General features: G+C 37.5%; 1 protein-coding gene and 1 long non-coding RNA gene across 5 annotated transcripts; both read left to right on the plus strand.

Annotated features, from left to right (window-relative positions):
• The first annotated feature begins 1989 nt into the window (after positions 1 to 1989).
• Positions 1990 to 7171, plus strand: LOC104587122 (catalase isozyme 1-like). Of its 2 annotated transcripts, XM_010244592.3 has the most exons (9): positions 1990 to 2035; positions 2354 to 2462; positions 3024 to 3120; positions 3880 to 4157; positions 4911 to 5687; positions 5923 to 6012; positions 6291 to 6358; positions 6444 to 6537; positions 6881 to 7171. In XM_010244592.3, exons 2-9 carry the CDS (start codon positions 2448 to 2450, stop codon positions 6938 to 6940), a joined length of 1479 nt encoding a protein of 492 aa, XP_010242894.1. In that variant the 5' UTR covers positions 1990 to 2035; positions 2354 to 2447; the 3' UTR covers positions 6941 to 7171. The 2 variants fall into 2 exon arrangements, 1 of the variants encoding a protein (XP_010242894.1); XR_016077841.1 differs by lacking the exon at positions 1990 to 2035 and having other exon boundaries at positions 2336 to 2462; positions 6183 to 6358.
• Positions 7172 to 13131: 5960 nt separating this feature from the next.
• On the plus strand, positions 13132 to 18465 carry LOC104587123 (uncharacterized). 3 transcript variants are annotated; one of them, XR_016077810.1, is made up of 3 exons: positions 13164 to 15145; positions 15435 to 16836; positions 16909 to 18465. It is a non-coding gene; the product is annotated as an uncharacterized LOC104587123 (long non-coding RNA). The 3 variants fall into 3 exon arrangements; XR_016077811.1 differs by having other exon boundaries at positions 16947 to 18465; XR_733550.3 differs by lacking the exon at positions 16909 to 18465 and having other exon boundaries at positions 13132 to 15145; positions 15435 to 15753.
• The last annotated feature ends 1032 nt before the right edge of the window (positions 18466 to 19497 follow it).

A 19497-nucleotide genomic window follows, 5' to 3' on the forward strand; every position in this document is an offset into this window, starting at 1 on the left:
AGAATACTTTTGGGGATGTGAATATTTGAATCCAAGCATTCATGGTTACAAAGACCATGGTCTCACGTGACCATTGAATTATTTAAGTGATTTGATCATTTGTTTTCATTTTAATATTTGAATGTGTACAATAAGTAGTGTAAGAGGTAATAGTTACAAAATTTAAATTTAATTTATAAATTTTTAACCATATAATGATAATCTACGTATTAAGTTATCTAATTTAATTAATAAAGAGTATAAGTTTTAAACTACATATTATATTTAATTAAAAATCAAGATTTTAAAGAACATGCTTTTTTTTTGTGAAGGGGGAGAGTAAAGAAAGTACAGGTTCCATGAGTAGACCTTGAAACCGACCTCGGAACCACAAAGGCCAGAACCAACCTTCTTAGGGTAGGCTCCAGTTCCAAAAACATGGAACAGACCCCTATAAGGTGGGTTCCAGGTTCTGCCATGGAACCAAACCAAACCGACCCATGTTCATCCCTAATTACCATTGCTAAAATCAATAAAAAACACAAGCAATGAATGCTGCGACTAAAGATTTACATCCTTTGATAATGCTTCAGAACCACCAAATATCATCTTTCACCGTTCCACACATGAACGCATTATAGTCCAACCGATTCTTTCAACATTAAAAGAATAGACTCTAGAGCAGATTAAATCAGCAAGTTAGCTAGAGAAGGAGATGGGTGGATTGACGAAGGAAAGAAGGCGAGGGAACACAAGAAAGCTTTGACATTTAGATGGTAGAATTTTGAAATTTCGAGTAAAATAATATTTTTATCTTTTTGTGTTAATATATGCTAATGGGAAGGGAGGATTAACCAATTATCGACAAGGAAGGTTTAGTCAATTATTAGAAAAACTAAGGGTATTTTAAGATAGTATGTAGACAATAAATGTAGAATTGGTTAATTTTTTAAAACTTAGGGTTACATTAATAAATTTGCCCTTTTATAAATTGGCATACCGGTAATTATTGTCAAATGTGATCCTATTTTACTATTAAATCTTTTTATTTTTTAGGCAAATTTTTTAAACTACCTCTATTGTTTAGCTAATTGACAAATTGTACTTTTATTGTATAACTATTATCTTAGAGTACCCCCAAGTATTTTGACAATTGACTAGCTCTACCCTTGTCATTAAAGTTCGTTAATGTTCCCCCAAAATCTGTACACACGTAACATATAATTTTTTTAAAAAACCCAATACTACCCTCCATCCTTATCTTCACTTCCCATTTTCCTTTTCTTCAACCCATGGTTTTTAAGAACGAACCAGTGACCGAACTGGTCAGGGGTCCGGTTACCGGTTCGAACGATCCAACCGTTCGACTCGAACGGACGGCTCATTCTAACAAAAAAATAAAAAAATAAAAAATTTGGAAAACGGTTAAAACCATTCGAATGATTCGAATGACAAACCAGCCGGTTCAGCAATTTGCTGACCAAAATTAACGATTTTAAGGGAAAAAATGATTTTGGAAGAAAACAGAACCTGTTAGGTGACTGATTCCTAATTTTTCTAGTCCGACCGTCCGGTTTGGTCTGGTTTTGAAAACAGTGCTTCAACCTTTTCTTCTTTAAAGAGCCCAATTGACATCATCCTCCACCCGGGCAGCTTCATCCTCGCAGTGTGCGAATGGTGTGAGCACCAGTGTTGCACTCACCACAGCCATAACTGAGAAGTGAGAACCAAACCAGAACCCACCTTCCCTATCTCTACCGCCATCCCTTCCTCTCTACTTTAGAAATCTGATCCTTCGTAGGGATGAAATTTTTTATCAGTTGATTTTTTTTTTATCGTGTTTTCTTTCTCAAAGTCAAGCCTTTAGTTGCTTTAGCCCTGAGATGAATTCCTTCGAGCACAGCTAAAAACTACCCTTCTAAGCGCAATGAGACTGGTGTCTTTGACTTGTAGCTCGGTATCAATGAGGGCATAAGGGGTAGAGACCGGGGCTTTCGACCTTGGTATTACGATGTTTTAGAAGTGTTTCAGGTAGAGACGGAGACGGAGCAACAATGTCAGTCATTCCTATCTTTTTGAAAATTTTCATATGTTTGTTTTATTTTGAAAATTTGAATAATAAAGAACAAATTTGACATTTTGTTTTTCGATTATCACTGAATGACAATATCAATTATCAGAAAGAAAAAGTTAAAAAGTATTTGAAAGTAATACTTAAAAAGTAAAGGTTATAATATCAATTGTCAGAAATAACAAGGGTATTTTAAGATAATAATTAAACAGTTAAGGTAGAATCAGTCTATTAGCTAAACTATAAGGGATAATTTAAGAAATTTGCCCATATTTTTTCAATATTGTTCTCTATATATTCCAGCAACCGGAGTGTGATCGCCACATACGCACCCGTAGTAAGACACAAGAACAAGAAAGGGGTTCACCTCAGTGCTCGTATCTTCTCTGCTCTAGCCATGGATCCTTACAAGGTATCAAGTTTCGATTTTTCACTTAGATTCAATACTCAGTTGATTATGTAGTTTGATGGTTGCACATTGATTTGGCTTTTCTTTTTTCCGTGTTTTGATCGAATTTCCTTCTTTGTCTCACAGCTTTTTCTTTCATCGCCTTTTTTTTTTTGTTGGTTGATCGAATTTGTTTCTCGGGCTTTCTGTTCTGAGACATCCTTATAATTCGACTGATATATATATTATTTTATTTCTTCTTCTTTTTCATCGATTTTATAGAAGGGTAAAGGGTTTTCTTGTTGATTTCTCTTCTTTTTAGACCAGGATTCAGTCATGGGGGTTCTACGAACGATGCAATACCTCCTCTTTCTTTTATTTCCTTTTGTAAGATTTTTGTTGCTTCCGATTTCCAGTTCTTATCAGATTTCTTGTATGATCCATTCCCCCCCACCCCCCAATTGCTGCTTTATGTGTTCATTATGCTACTTCGCTTTGTATAATTCATTGTTTCCAATCCTATAGTTTTAGTCGTATTACTTTTTCATAATTCTTTTCTGATGTGGTTTACTTGATCTGATACAGTATCGCCCTTCAAGCGCATTCAATTCTCCTTTCTGGAGCACAAATTCTGGTGCTCCTGTTTGGAATAATAATTCATCACTAACTGTCGGAACAAGAGGTAATGATTCATTATTAGTTGATTAACACTATCCCTAGCTCTATAGCTATAATTGACAGTACTATTTTTGTTTAGCGAGAGGGAACTTAAAGAAATTCTTCCATTCCTATTGAGTTTCTGCTTATCTAGTTGGCATCTTGAATTTTCTTGGTTTAAGTTTTACTTCATGGATTTTTTATAAGTCGTATGTGAACACTGGGCATACTGAACATGCTAGCTTCAAGCACAGGAGAGATAGCACTGCCACTGCTGTTTGTAGTGTTCTGATTTTCAGAATTGAAATGTTATTGAATGCAAAAAAATAAGAAAAAAAGGCATAGAATAAGACCCACAAATGAACTGCTATTTTAACCACCTATCACCTATTGGAACTTTAGGGTTTTAAGTCTTTTGACCAAACAAAAATCAAACGTAATAAGCAACATAATCTAATTTTTACTAAGTTTAATTCAGTGTATAGATATTATTTGTCAAAGATATTTATTAGTTTTTTTTTTTATAATTGTCGAAGATATTATTAGTTTGTCCCTAATTATTAGTCAAAGATATGCTGATAAAAAAATATATTAGTCAAAGATATATGATGTTTTAATTTTTCAACATCCTTTGCTACATTTGGTATTTGCTTCTTATACATTTTGTGTTATATGTAAAAGGGGGGGGGGATTATGGGTCAATATGTGTAGAAGGTGCCATATTTTAAATATAGTTTGACATTTGAAGTTCTACAATCACAAGCTCGAATATTCCATTTGACAGGTCCAATTATGCTTGAGGATTATCATTTAGTTGAAAAAATAGCAAACTTTGACAGGGAACGAATCCCAGAACGTGTTGTCCATGCGAGGGGAGCTAGTGCCAAGGGGTTTTTTGAGGTTACACATGATATTTCACACCTCACATGTGCAGATTTCCTAAGGGCACCTGGAGTTCAGACCCCAGTCATTGTTCGCTTCTCCACTGTTATCCATGAGCGAGGCAGCCCTGAAACTCTGAGGGATCCCCGGGGTTTTGCTGTGAAGTTCTATACGAGAGAGGTAACTATACATTTAATCTTTGTTTTTCTACGGTTTCACAATATCATAATCTTAGCCAGAATTTTAAATTATAAGAATAAAATTTTCATATTCCCAACCTTGTGTTATTTGCCAGGCATACAGTTATCATTAATTATCTGACTTCTTAACTTGGTTTTTGTTGTCTCATAAATGGCTTTGATATCCTATGCATTAATGATATGACCCCTCTCCCCCTCCCTGTGTGCACTGTGTGGGTGGTGTTGAGGAGTCTATTTTCTTTCATCTGTACATCATTCTGTGCTGATAAAAATTTTTGGTACATTTAGGCTATATTTGGTTCCATGGGCGTTTATTGAAAAAACGCTGCCACATTAGTGCCTTATAGGCATTGGCGTTTATTGTGCAAGAAACCTCTGTTTGGTTTCAACGTTTATCAAATAAACACTAAAAAACATAAATGCTTGGATTGATGTGCATGAGGCATTTGGGGAAACGATAAATTCTTGTTTCCCCTAACACCCCATTGTTTCTTGAAATGAAATGCTTATGTGGCATACTTTATGGGGTATTAGTCTGAGGTGGAAAGTAAGAAACGTTAAAGTAATGCCAACCAAATAACAAAAGCAAGAAATGTTTAAAGTAGAGTTTTTCAAATAAACATTTAAAGCAATAAACACCCCCTCTTTAAATACCCATGGAACCAAACGCATACTTAATGTGCAATTTATTCATTCTTTTGATCAATTTGTGTTTTTCTGTTGTTCATCTCAGGGTAATTTTGATCTAGTAGGGAACAATTTCCCAGTGTTCTTCATTCGTGATGGAATGAAGTTCCCAGACATGGTCCATTCTCTCAAACCCAATCCTAAGTCTCACATCCAGGAAAATTGGAGGATCCTTGATTTCTTCTCCCACCACCCGGAAAGCCTGCATATGTTCAGCTTCCTCTTTGATGATGTTGGTATTCCACAGGATTACAGGCACATGGAGGGCTCTGGTGTTAACACCTACACCCTCATCAACAAGACTGGGAAAGCACATTATGTAAAGTTCCATTGGAAACCTACTTGCGGGGTCAAGTGTTTGTTGGATGATGAGGCTGTGATGGTTGGAGGAGCCAATCACAGCCATGCAACTAAGGATCTGTACGACTCAATCCAGGCTGGAAACTATCCTGAGTGGAAGCTTTTCATCCAGACGATAGATCCTGATCATGAAGACAAGTTGGACTTTGACCCACTTGATGTGACCAAGACCTGGCCGGAAGATATTATTCCCCTGCAACCTGTAGGTCGTTTAGTCTTAAACAAGAACATTGATAACTTCTTTGCAGAGAATGAGCAGCTTGCATTTTGCCCTGGCGTTGTGGTCCCGGGTATCTACTATTCAGATGATAAGCTTCTTCAGACTCGGATATTCTCCTACTCTGATACTCAGAGGCATCGTCTTGGGCCAAACTATCTGATGCTGCCAGCAAATGCTCCCAAGTGTGCTCACCATAACAATCATCATGACGGATTCATGAATTTCTTGCACAGGGATGAGGAGGTAATCTACTCTAATTTCTACTTTTCCTTTTTTCCTTCTATGGGCAAAAGCAACTTTGAAATTTTGAATCTTAAGCATTTTCATTCTTCCCAAGGAAATTATGAATTTCTCAAAGGACATTCTTTGAGATAGATTTGCAGAGGAAATGAATTGTAAGATGATAGGTTAATTTCTTGTTGAATGATTTGTTATATGGTTATCCATTTGCTTATTCTCTAATGAGAAGTTTTTTCAGGTCAATTACTTTCCTTCAAGGTATGATCCTGTGCGTCATGCAGAGAGGTTCCCCATCCCACCAAGAATATGCACTGGAAAGCGTGAGAAGGTCAGTTGGTAGCCAGGTTATTTGTTGTCAAGCTTCTAATTTAACTCTGAAATAGTTGAGTTGCATGTTCTAAACCATGCATTTTGTTGAACGAATCTGTTCTTTATTCTGATTTTCCTGGCAATGAACTGACAAAACAATTCTAATAAAATTGTGTGAAACATTTTCAGATTTTGGGACTCTACTGCTATCAAGAAATAAATACTCATTGGTAAAAAGAGAAATGTTGTGACCCAACCAAATAGGATGACTAACACCCAACTTTATGTTTAATACAGTGTGTCATTGAGAAAGAAAACAACTTCAAGCAGCCTGGAGAACGATACAGATCCTTTGACCCTGACAGGTGCATGTTCTGCTATTCTAATATAAGGTTAATGAACAACCAAGTCCGAACATGACCTTTTCTTTTTCTTTTTTGCTTAATGCAGGCAAGAGCGATTTATCAAACGATGGTTTGACGCCCTATCTGACCCAAGGGTCACACATGAAATCCGTAGCATTTGGATTTCATACTGGTCTCAGGTGAGATTCATATTCATTGGTGTGTACTTTTATAAGTAGACATCACCATAGGTTTTAACCTTGTTGAAAGATCACCCTCCATCTATTTGAATTAGGGTAAGTTATGACATTTACAGGGGTGAAAAGATGCTGGTTTTAGTTCTTGTTATTGCTAGTATTTACATCAGTAGCAGGTACTGGCTTTATAGAAGTCACAGTTGAAGTGATATCCTTAATTTCTTTCTTTTTTCTTATATACGACAAGTCAGATAGGATCTCATGCTGAGCTATTTTTGTAAAATTGTTATTTGGTTGTTGGCTATTGTTTTGCGGCGTATAATGTCCTACTTGATGTGAATTACAGGCTGACAAATCTCTAGGACAGAAGCTTGCAACTCGTCTCAATGTGAAGCCGAGCATGTGAAGAATGTGGCACCGAGATGGGATTGTATTAAGTGTTGCTAGAGGAAAGCGAGTAATGGAGCAAAGGATTCCCCATGTTAATGATGGTGGAAATCTTATGCTAATCCTCTGATTGATGTGTTAATAGTGTACCAAGGAAACTTTACTAGTACTGTGACTCTACATTAATGAGATAACAGGCCATGTAATAAATTTGCTGATATATATGCAGGTTATGATTGCCCATGCCTAATTGCCTACGAGTTTGTGCAAGATGTGTGATAAATAATTTATAGCATCCATCTGCAAGGTTTAGTGCTTTTTTTTTTTTTTTTTTTTTTTTCTTTTCTTGTTAGGCAAACTTGAAATGAAAGTAGGGGTGCAATCGATTAAAGCTTTAATCAAACAATAGGCTTGATTCGAGTTCAACCAATAAAAAGTTTGTGATATATGTATAATTCGTCTTTTGAGTCGAATTTGAACTTTTAGAATATTTAATCGAATTGATCTCAAACTGGAAAATGGAGTTCCAATCAAACTTGGACTTGAACTGTTGAACATAGTAGTATTTTAGTGAAATTCAGCTTGATTACACCCTTACTTGGAATTGGTGCACTTTGAAAATATGGCTGTTTTGGGGTTGCAGTGGAACTGGGATGGGCTGTGAACTATCCGTGAAATACTTTATGCATGCTTAATAAAGGAAGAAAAGGAAATCGAAAAAGAAAAAAAAAAGACCATTGGAGCTAATTTGCGTGAAAAACGAAGAGAAGATTATTGTATCTAATTTTGCATGAAATGATCATATTTTCAGAGTAAAGTAGCAAAGGCGGGAGTTATCTACTCTTCTTAATGAAGAATTGAAGGAAAAAAAAATAAATAAAACACAAAAATCCATTTACCTTCAATGGCTTTCAGCTGTGATGTTAAAGCACCCTAATCTGAGTTCTTTCCCCAAGGTTCAAATGACTATAAATAATGTTACACATATAAGATAAACATATTCTAATAGCTTATCTGAAGCAGGAATTATTGGGATACCATGGAAAACATTGGGAACTTGTAAAAGAATTAAACATGTATGTATGCGTTAGGAAGCCAATATAAAATCTTATTTATACTTAAAAAATGCTGATATAATGGTAGAGAAAAAGTTAAAAACCAATGTTATTTTAACAAGACGCCATCGTATGATTTAATGGTGAGAATCCTTCACTTTCACATACATTCACATGGACGGTCTGGGTCTAAACTCCATCATCAGCATATAGTTACAGAGATAAATGGATGTTGGGTGTTGAGCCGGGATCACTAACTAATACTAATATAATAGAAAATAACAGTCTTTTCTATATACTTTTCTCGGTTCCATTACTACCATGGGCTTTATGCAATCGATCGGATCATATACATATCCCTTCAATACAACATAGGCCATCAAAAGAATCTCAGACGACCCATCAAAGCATGAAAGCCAGGATCTATCAGAAAATGAATTCCTATTCGAACAGTGCATAACTACATGGATAAGCTTACACTAATCCGTCAATTTGGGATTTTCCTTGGAAGGTATCAGGAAGGAATTGGAGTGTAATAATATCGATTCATACAGAAGAAAAGGTTCTCTATTGATTCAAACGCTGTACCTATGGGATAGGGATAGAGAAAGAGGAAAAAAGCTGTAGATAGATAGATAGATACCCTTGGCTCTCTTACCCTATTTGAGATCTCTCCCTACTGACAACTATCTAAACCTCTTTTTTAATACTATGAAAAAGATGATTTATTTCTCTAAATCGTTCTCATCTCCCTCCTGTTGATTACTTTTTACCTTGTGAAATCTTGGCTGGTTATGTTATGCAAAACCATTGTTCCCAAGCCCATTCCTCAATTCAAATAATTTATGATTTTGTTATGTTGTTTTAGCTACTAAATAAGATCATCAACTTTATTCAGACGATTCCCAAAACAAACACAAATTGTGGCCACGGTAGAAGATTGCCAGACCTCTTAACATGGCGAAAGTGAAACGAAATCCTTGAAAAGAAATCTGGGCCTCATCCACAACACATCGAATAGCTAGCCCAAGAACACAGCAGCTGAGATGCCTTACTAATTTACCACCTGCAAATTGTCTCTCGTGACACATTAATGAATCTTGTTCCCCTACTTCTTGCATTGTTTGTCTGTAAGACAAGCAGCTTTAATTTCTTGGGATGTCATACTTGATACTTAAGTTAAATGGCTGTAAGCATGATGGAGTTCAGTTGGCTCAGCTTCACATGTCAAAATCCTACTAGAAATTAATAGATCCAAACCCTTTTTTTCTCCTTCTAATCTGATTTTATCAAAGTAAAGCAGGTAACTTGGCTGGAATGGAATGCCCATAAACTCGCATATGATTTAACTACTTAAAACTAACATATACATGACTTTCTTTTAAATTGAGCTCCCAACAATCAAAATTTTCCAGGAACACAGCAAAGCCATAATTCATTAAAAATTGTACTTTTGATCAGATAGATGTTCTAGTGAATAGTACTAATCACTTTGGTCCGGCCGGTTTGAGAGAATTTGACTTTGAACGTACGGGAAAATTTGCACATTATCCTGAATTTTGAATGAGTTCACTGCAGCTCCTCTTTACCAATCCAAATACCTCATCATTCACATCAAAGATTTCAGAAGAATATAAGTATGATAATAAATTAAGGAAGAGACTTATTAAAAGCTATGAGACCAATTATCACTTTTCTCATTTGTACTCATTTTACTTTACCGTGTACACAGTTGGTTTTGATATCGTCATTTGTTCTGCTCTTTTACATGTATTTGGTTTCGTGGTCGTTTATGGATAGGGCGTTTATTTGTAGTTTTTCACTTTAAATATTTATTTATTTTAAATGTTTTTTACTTTAAATGTTTCATATTTTTGTTGTTTGGTTGAACTTAATTTTAGATGTTTTTTACTCTCTACCTAAGATTTATATCCATTAAAGTGTGCCACATCAGCATTTGGTTTGAAAAAACACTGGGGTATTGGCGGAAACAAGAATTTGATGTTTCCCCAAATGCCCCATACACAAAAATCAAAGTGTTTCAATTTTCTATCATTTATTTGATAAACAGTGAAACCAAACAATTGTTTTATTTTACTTCATTTGCAACAAGTACCAATACTTATACGGTACTGATGTGACGGTGTAACCAAACATCCCGTTGTCTGCACGCAGTTGGTTTCTTTTGTTTGCAGTGTAATTTCACTTGCACTAATAAAAATTCATGGGATTCCAAATGAAAAGACTACAAAATCTGGTTTATGTTTACTTTGTTTCAGGTTCTATTTTACAGTACTTGCTTCATGCTTCATCTTCACTGTAAATAAACAAATTACACCAGTGCAAATGAAATTGCACTTGCAAGCAAACTCGGCCCTAAAGAGGTTAACACCAAAAAAAAAAGTTCCCTAATTACCTTACTCGGTCATAAGGGAAGTTTTGATATAAGGTGGAGTGAACTGTATTAATTTGTGCGATATGTGAGCCTTTATAGTTCCAGTTAAATTTGCCTACTTTTGTTGTCCTTCATCTCACCATAGGTGAAGGTTTTGATACACTAAAGGCTCAGTTTGGGAGGAATGCAATACAAATGTGTATAGTACAAATACCAAGGTTTTGCATTAAATCAAGATTTTAAATATCGATACAAGGTATCGGTGCTTTTTTTATATTTTATTTATTTATTTCAAAGCTGATTTAAAGGAATCGGTTTAAGTCCCGGCTACTCTTTGAATCATGGACTGACTCGATACAAACCATCTAAAGGCATATCAGGAAGGCTCCAATACAATATGTATCGACTGATACGACCTGATATATAACGCAGATTTTGATCCTGATCCTTACACTAAACATATATTTGTATTCATAATCCATGCCGCTTAAAAGAAAGGGAAAAAACATATAATCTATAAATTGATTGGCATGAATCTGGGAGTGATTCTAAGTTTGGCAAATGGGCGTGAGAGAATTGCAATCAAGGATTAATTAGAATGATTTTTCTAACTTTATGGGTTATCATCTTATCCAATTTTGGTTCTTTATTTGTTTCTTTTGTATATGTTACAAAAAGCTGATGGCTTGCATCCATCAACATTTTGTTTTTTCGAAAATGTGCATCCATCAACTGATACTAAAATATTAACAACTTAATTTATAATATGATTGGGCTTATTTTCAATGCAATTAAGAGAAATTATGTATTTAAACTTTAGTGACAAAATATTGACTAATCATTTGTCTTTTAGTAGATAAAAAATGATTTTTTAGGTATATATATATATTAATCAACCTAACACCAGTTTCAGCATTTAAGAGGTGTTTTAAGTTAGGATGCTTAAGCCATAAAATTGGTGGTTGCTATCACGGTATTTGTTTAACCAATGGAAAACGAAAAATCCTTACTTTGGTATATGGTAGTGTGACATGTACAATAATTTATTATAGTTTTATTCACATGGACAATGAAAGTGGGAATGCCCCAAAAAACAACATTTTCTTTTTGTTGTTTTGGATATGCTAACCACAAGACATTACAGCCATACATTAGGAATATCTCCTTATCAATTAGAGGATATTCCCAATGTGCGGCTGTAAAATCTTGTGACTAGTGAGTTGTGGTCAGCAAATTCAGACTTTTCTCCTAAAACTTCCATGTGTATAGTCCAATGCAAAATATGATTTGGCTATTTAACTTTTCAATAAATCCATCCAAATAGATGTGCTTTTGAATTTGAAAGGCAAATCATTTATATCGTTTACATGTAGTCAAAATGGGAAATCAATGCCAAGATTCCAATCACTACTTGAGGAACACGTTCCAACCCTCCGCCAATTTGATCTAACACCGCACATTTCACCATGAGATTAGGATTTAGGACCCATTATAAAAGTGGTTCCCACCATATATGAGATGTGTGGTATAAGATCATGTTCGCAGAGGGTTGGAACGTGTTGTGTTGATAGGTGATCCAGACTTCTACCCATGGTTTTTAAAACTGGATAGGACCAGACGGTTGGACTGGAAAAATCGGGAACCATTCAGGTGATTGGTTCTGTTTTATCCCAAAACCGTTATTTCATAAAAAATTATTGATTTGGTCAGCAAACCATTGATCTGGGCGGTTGAACCATTCGAACCTTTCAATGGATTTGGCGGTTTCTTTTATTTTTTTTTTAATTTTATTTAATTTTATTTTTTGTCAAAATAGGCATTGATTCAGAGGGTAACTAGGCCTTAAACAGACTCCTCTGAACCGAATTTGAAAAATAAATAAATAAAACCTAAAAAAAATACCATAGAAGCCGATACACCCTACCGACGTAGATCAGTTGTAGCTTGGCTCGGCTGTATGTATGTAAGTGTGTTGATATCACAAAGACACATATATACACACATAAAATGTGATATAAATTTTATAAATATATTATTATATATATAGTATTAATTTGAAGTCAAAGGCTCCGAAACCCAGCCTGGACTATGATCACCAAAGCCTCTTTGACAACTTAGAGTCCGTTTGACGGTTTGAGGGCTTTTGCGTTCTCACTGAGACGCAGGCACATAGCTTCTATGTTTTCCATTTGGGGGCCATCTCAAAACGTGAAAAGTTGCTGTATGAAAGCCCTTTCAAACAGACACCTAATCAACAAAGCAATAAGTCATTAAGTTGAACCACTTTAGCTGTAAGCAAAGGGCCCCTAACTAATCCACCCATGCATTGTCATATGGATCATGATTTTGGTTCAAACACAATCCTAAATGGATCTCATTCTAAGGGGGCGTTTTTTTTTTTTGGATTTGGAGGGGGAAAGTTGGTCAATGGGAACCCGGTTACCCATTGCCACATCATCAATTGAGATAAATAAAAATTTACATGAAAAATAAAAGAACATGGGTAAATGCACTTACCTAGATAAGTATTTTCCAGAAAAAGCTTACCCAAGTAATTGCATTTACTCAGATAAGTAACTTATCAAAAATCAAACGGGGCCTAAGTTTAAACTATAAACTTATAGGGTAAATTTTTGTTTATCTCGATTGATGGTGTGGCAATGGGAATCCGGTTACCCAAATATTTGGACCCTGGTCCAATGTATTTCTGATCCATTAAGAATTAGGTCCAACCTTGTCTCTCCATGTTAGGATTACGATTAGGATTGAAAGTCTCTATGTAATTCTATTGTAATTGTAATTGAATCAGGAGTCTCCGATTTTTTCTTGTATACTTAGGAGACTCGAATGTATATATTTGGGTATTGTTAGTGAATAAGATACGAAAGTAGAACCCAGAGAAACGGGAGGCGGTTCCGTTCTGAGTTCCGTTTTTTCGCAGATCAGACAAGAACTCTGCAGAATTCTTCGGTCTTCTTCTTCTTCTACAGAGGTTCCGTTCGGCTGAAACTGTTGATCGCCTTCTATTTTTGGACATCCAACAGAGGCGGCGGCAACCATCCCACCTACCCTCTGTTTTTACCTCTTCGAGATTCCTGACTGCAAGCGCTGAACACCATGTCAGTTTGAAGCAAGAAGATAAGAAACGACACCCCTGTTCCGGCGATCGAATTCAGGGCAAAATCTAACTGGATCAAACCAGCGCTTGCTCATCTTCCTTGTTGAGACGGCGGATGCGATCAAAGGTTCCAAAATCGAGTGACAACGGCGACCTCCGAGTGGTAACCATTGGCACGACGATCGAACCCAACCCAGAAGAGCGGCGGTGAACGTCTTCCTGTTCCGGGTGGTAACCATTGGCATGGCCGTTCTCGTACTACCTCTCTCTGCTCATCTACTTCCTAGCCCACATACGACCGCCTCTTCCTCCCCTGCCTCTCTCTGCTCTCACAGATTTGGCAGGCGGAAGAGGCTTCGAAGGGAACTTGACGAAGCCTGCTGCGCTTTCTGTTGAGGCTGCTTCTTCTCTGCCGGCGACGAAGCAGCAACCCTGGCGGCGATGGGTTCGCCATTGGCGGCAACAGGTTTGCTATCGGCAGCAATAGGATTGCTATAGGCGACAACAAAATTCTCTAGCAACGATCGTTCAGCGGCGGCACTTCGGACCAGTGATCAGCGGCGACTTCGAACTAGTGATCAGCGGCGACTTTGGACCAGTGATCAGCGGTGACAACGTTCTGCGTTGTGGTTTTCAGTCTGACGTGTTTTCGGACCAGCGGCGGCACTTCGGTGATCATCGTCTCCTTCGGAGAACAGCGGCAACACTTCTCTGGTTGGAGTCGTAAGCTCTGGTTTTACAATACGGCCCGCCGGGAACTGAAAAGACAAGCCTGTTCGCTGCCATTGCGAATTTCCTCATCTATGACCTCAAATTAACGGCTGTGTCGAGTAATTCACAGCTGAGGAAGCTCCGGATCTCGACTTCCAACAAATCGGTGATCGTCGTGGAAGACGTCGATTGTTCGCTTGATCTTTGAGATCGAAAGAAGAAGGAAAGATTAGAGATAGAGGAGTCACAACGGCAGAGGAAGTAATAGCTTCGGAGCACTGTTAGTCTATCTGGGGTTCTGAATTTCGTCGATGGGCTCTGGTCGTCTTGACAGGTCCTGTCTTTGCTAAGCTCGTCTTGCATCTTCCTCCACCCACGGTCTTTTTTGGTTGATGGGTGAAGCAGTGACAACGAGAGTTCGTTGAAGAGAAGAGAAGAGAACGGTTTCATGACTCCGCTAATAAGCAGAACGCAAAGGCAAGAAGAGAGGCGATGAGAAGACGGGAGGCCATTCGTATAGAAGAATAGAGGAGGAAATTCTTCTCCTTCTGTAGAAGTTCCGTTTGGCCGAGACTGTTGATCGGACAACCGTCCTAACAAGGGCTCAAGTCTCCGGCGAGTCAACATTCTGCGGTAGCGGAGATCGACTCTTTGTCATTTGTGGCGATTCTGCCACCGGTTGTGGGTTTTCAAACACAGTAGTTGGTATGGCTGAAAACAAAGAAAAAGAACAGGGTGAACAGAAACAAGGAGTAGGGGTAGGAGGAAAAGGTCGTGGTGGCCAAGTCAAGGCCTATACAGCCAAAGCCTTTGCGCAAGGCAATGCGTCTCAAGGAGAATCAATTGATGCAGCCAAGACTGGGTTAAATGGACTGAGTAGTGAGCAGTGGAACATGTTACTCAAACTTTTGAACACACAGAAAAAGGGGAATCAACGACTAAGTGGTAAGCAAAAATTGACAGAATGGATAATAGACATAGGGGCCTCTCATCATATGACAGGAAGCCTCGAGTCGATGAGAGACATAAAGAATGTCATTCCATGCTCTGTCGGACTACTAGACGGGAAAGCATCATAGCAGAGAAAGCAGGCATAGTTGCACTGGATGATCATCTGAAACTAACTAGTGTTTTATATGTGCCTAGTTTGAATCGCAATTTACTTTCCGTATCGCAATTGATTGAGGAATCGAATTGTATTGTCCAGTTCATTAATAAATTTTGTGTGATACAGGACCGCACTACGAGAATGCTGATTGGAGCGGGTGAGCAGCGAGAGGGACTATTATTTCCGGAGCATTGCATCAACAAGAGCAATGAAGACTATAGAAAGCAGGACAAATGGCGATATTTGGCATCAAAGGTTAGGGCATCCTTCTTATAGAATTGTTAAGTTGCTGCCTTTTATTAGTACTAAGAATAGTAATGATGACAGTATTAAGGGTTGTGATGCATGCTTTCGAGCTAAACAATGTCGAGAAGAGTTTGTTTCTAGTATAATAAAGCATCTGACATTTTTGAGTTAATTCATTGTGATTTGTGGGGTTCTTATAGAACTGCAGCTTCTTGTGGTGCTCATTATTTCTTGACCATAGTAGACGATTTTTCTAGAGGCGTTTGGATTTATCTTCTGGTTGATAAGACGGAAGTGGGACAAGTTCTTCGAATTTTTTTTGCTATGGTTCAAAGGCAATTTAACAAACCTGTAAAGGTGATTCGTACTGATAATGGGAATGAGTTTGTATGTTTGGCTAGTTATTTTGCTGAAAGTGGTATTATTCATCAAACCACTTGTGTCGGGACCTCTCAACAAAACGGGAGGGTTGAACGCAAGCACCGCCACATACTCAATGTTGCCCGAGCTTTGTGCTTTCAAGCCAGCTTGCCTATTGATTTTTGGGGGGAATGTGTCTTGACCGCATGTTATTTGATCAATCGGACACCGTCCATTCTGTTGAAGGGAAATACTCCCTATGAAATGTTATTTGGGTGACCTCCTTATGATAATGTGCGAGTTTTTGGTTGCTTAGCATATGCACACAATCATGGACATGGAGGGGATAAATTTGTTAGTCGAACCAGACGGTGTATTTTTGTTGGGTATCCTTTTGGAAAGAAAGGATGGAGCCTGTATGATTTAGAGTCCGACATGTTCTTTGCATCAAGAGATATTACCTTTATAGAGCATGAATTCCCTTATACACGCAAGGAGGATAAACAACCAAACAAAGCACAAGGCCAATTTCATTGTGGAATAGGTGGGACAGATGAGGTGTTGGTGCCATCCACTTATTTACCAGGACAAGCAAATGGTGAGATGGAGACTAACCAGCGAGGTGAACTTGCGGAAGAAAGAGTCAGTGTAGAAGAAGGAACCCACATAGACCCAAATGCCAATACTAGTGAACCCATGCATTCTTCTGACGCCACCGCAGAAAATACAAGCGAAGACAGTCCTAACGTTAGGGGGGGTGGCAATGTTGAGCAACAACAACACTCTGATTCTCATTTAGGGCGTGGGCATCGACAGAAACAACAGTCCACAAGGTTAAGAGACTATGTGCTTTACACCACACAGTGCTTGAGTCCCTCTCCACGTCCCTTTGCAAGCTCACTCAGCCAATCACATCCTGCAGGTAGTCCTTATCCCATAGATAACTATGTGAATTGTAACAATTTTTCTTGTCGACATCGTGCTTTCTTGGCAGCTATTACTGTAGGAGTTGAATCTACTTCTTTTGCTAAGGCCGTAAAGGATGAAAAATGGAGGGATGCAATGCAAAAAGAAATACTAGCACTTGAGAATAATCAGACATGGACCGTAGAGCCTTTGCCATCCAAAAAATGAGCCATAGGATGCAAATGGCTATATCAAATCAAGTACAACGCTGATGGGAAAGTGGAAAGATACAAAGCCCGTCTCGTGATCTTTGGGAACAAGCAGGTTGAGAGAATTGATTATAATGAAACTTTTGCCCCAGATGCAAAAATGGTTACTGTCCGTACCTTTCTTGCAGTCGCAACAGCTAGAAATTGGGAGCTTCATCAAATGGACGTACATAATGCATTCTTGCACGGTGACATTCATGAGGAAGTCTACATGTGAATGCCTCCTGGTTTTCAGTCAGATAAACCAGGTATGGTGTGTCGGTTGCGAAAATCTCTGTATGGCTTGAAACAAGCGCCGAGACGTTGGTTTTTTAAATTAACCGCAACCTTGAAGACATATGGGTTTCAACAATCAGGTTCAGATTACTCCCTATTCACCTTTCGTCGAAACATGGTACATGTGCTTGTCCTCGTGTATGTGGACGACATTATCGTGTCAGGTAATGATCATATGGCAATTCAAGTCTTCAAGAAATATTTAAGTAACTGCTTCCATATGAAAGACTTGGGACCATTGAAATATTTTCTGGGCATTGAAGTTGCCCGAAACTCAACAGAAATTTTTCTGTCTCAACGAAAGTATGCTTTGGATATTATCGCTGAATTTGGATTACTTGGTGCAAAACTTGCTCCTTTTCCTATGGAGCAGAATCACAATCTGGCCTTGACAGATGGGCCTCTCTTATCTGATCCTGAGCGATACAGGCGCTTGGTGGGCAAGTTTATTTATCTCTCAGCAACTCATCCTGAGTTGTCTTATTGTGTGCACGTTCTATCCCAATTCATGCAGCAACCGCAAGAAAGACATTGGGAGACTGCATTGCGAGTGATGCGCTACTTGAAAGGAAATCTTGGTCAAGGAATTCTCTTGTGTTCAGATTGTGACTTGTAGTTATATGCATGGTGTGATTCAGACTGGGCGAGTTGTCCTTTGTCCCGACGTTCTCTGTTTGGATGGTTTATTCTACTTGGGAAATCGCCTATTTCATCGAAAACTAAGAAGCAATACACTGTGGCTCGTTCTTCAGCGGAAGCAGAGTATTGTTCTATGGCCATGACCACGTGTGAATTACAATGGCTGAACGGATTGTTATTGGCTCTTGGAGTTACGCATTCAAACCCAATGCGATTATATTGTGATAGTCAGGCATCCTTGCATATTGCAGCGAACCCAGTGCTTCATGAGCGTACGAAACATATTGAAGTTGATTGCCATTTTGTACGTGATGAGATTCAAAATGGTTGCATTCATCCTGCTTATGTGTCGACTATTGTTCAGCTGGCAGACATTTTTACAAAGGCACTGGGTCGCAAAGAATTTGAGTACTTTCTCCGCAAGTTGGGCATTCACAATCTGCATTCTCCAACTTGAGGGGGGGGGGGAGGGTTTAGGATTACAATTAGGATTGAAAGTCTCTGTTGTAATTGTAATTGAATCAGGAGTCTCCGATTCTTGTATACATAGGAGACTCAAATGTATATATTTGGGTATTGTTAGTGAATAAGATACGAAAGTAGAACCCAGAGAAGCTCTGGTTTTTCACGCCTGCATTGCACGACTCTTTCTATCCTAGAAATTTATTGGACTCGGATAGGAAGTTATCTTCAAGCCTGGCCTGGTCCGGACCCTAAAATTCTAGGTCCTTGTGGCTTGATTTGGCTGAAAAATTAAATATAAATAATATAATATTTATAATATGTATGAATATTAATTTTAAATAGAATAAAAATTTTAATTTATTTAAAAAGATATAAATTTGTTAATTTTAAATGGGAAAAGCCCAAGTATCCGGCCCAGCGCTGAGCCCAAGCATAGTATTATCAGGCCTTAGTTGCAGCCCATATGATGTTAGTACCCTCTAACAAGTAGGGTTGTTAATGGGTTGGGTCTACTATGAAGAATGGACTGAGTTGGTTATAATGGTTCTGGTTTCATGATTTTGTTCCAATTGATAATTGGGGTGGTTTTAGTTTTTGTCTGTATCAAACTGATTATTTCTATTTAATATATATATATATATATATATATATATATATATATATATAATATTTTCTTAATTTTTTACAATTTTTATCATATTTTATGTTTGAAATGATAAATTTGATATATAATAAATAAGATAATATTAGTTAAATAAATTAGTATTTTTTTATTTTTATCAAGGTTATATTATCAAAATTTAACATTTAAATTATTATTTAAATAAACAAATATATTTTACAATATAATCGGGTGTATTGAGTCTAGACCCGATAAGAATTAGGATTTTTTTATTTTCATTGTTGGGTTGACATGATATCGTAAAAACTTACAGCAAATCAACTGTATAATAAAAGAGGTGACCAATCAGATGATATGCATGACAATTCACAGGGTGCTCTGATTGGTCAAAACTCTGCCCTTTTGT

Source organism: Nelumbo nucifera, chromosome 6 (assembly GCF_055504915.1).
Source record: "Nelumbo nucifera cultivar China Antique chromosome 6, China Antique-T2T, whole genome shotgun sequence".
NCBI lineage: Eukaryota > Viridiplantae > Streptophyta > Magnoliopsida > Proteales > Nelumbonaceae > Nelumbo > Nelumbo nucifera.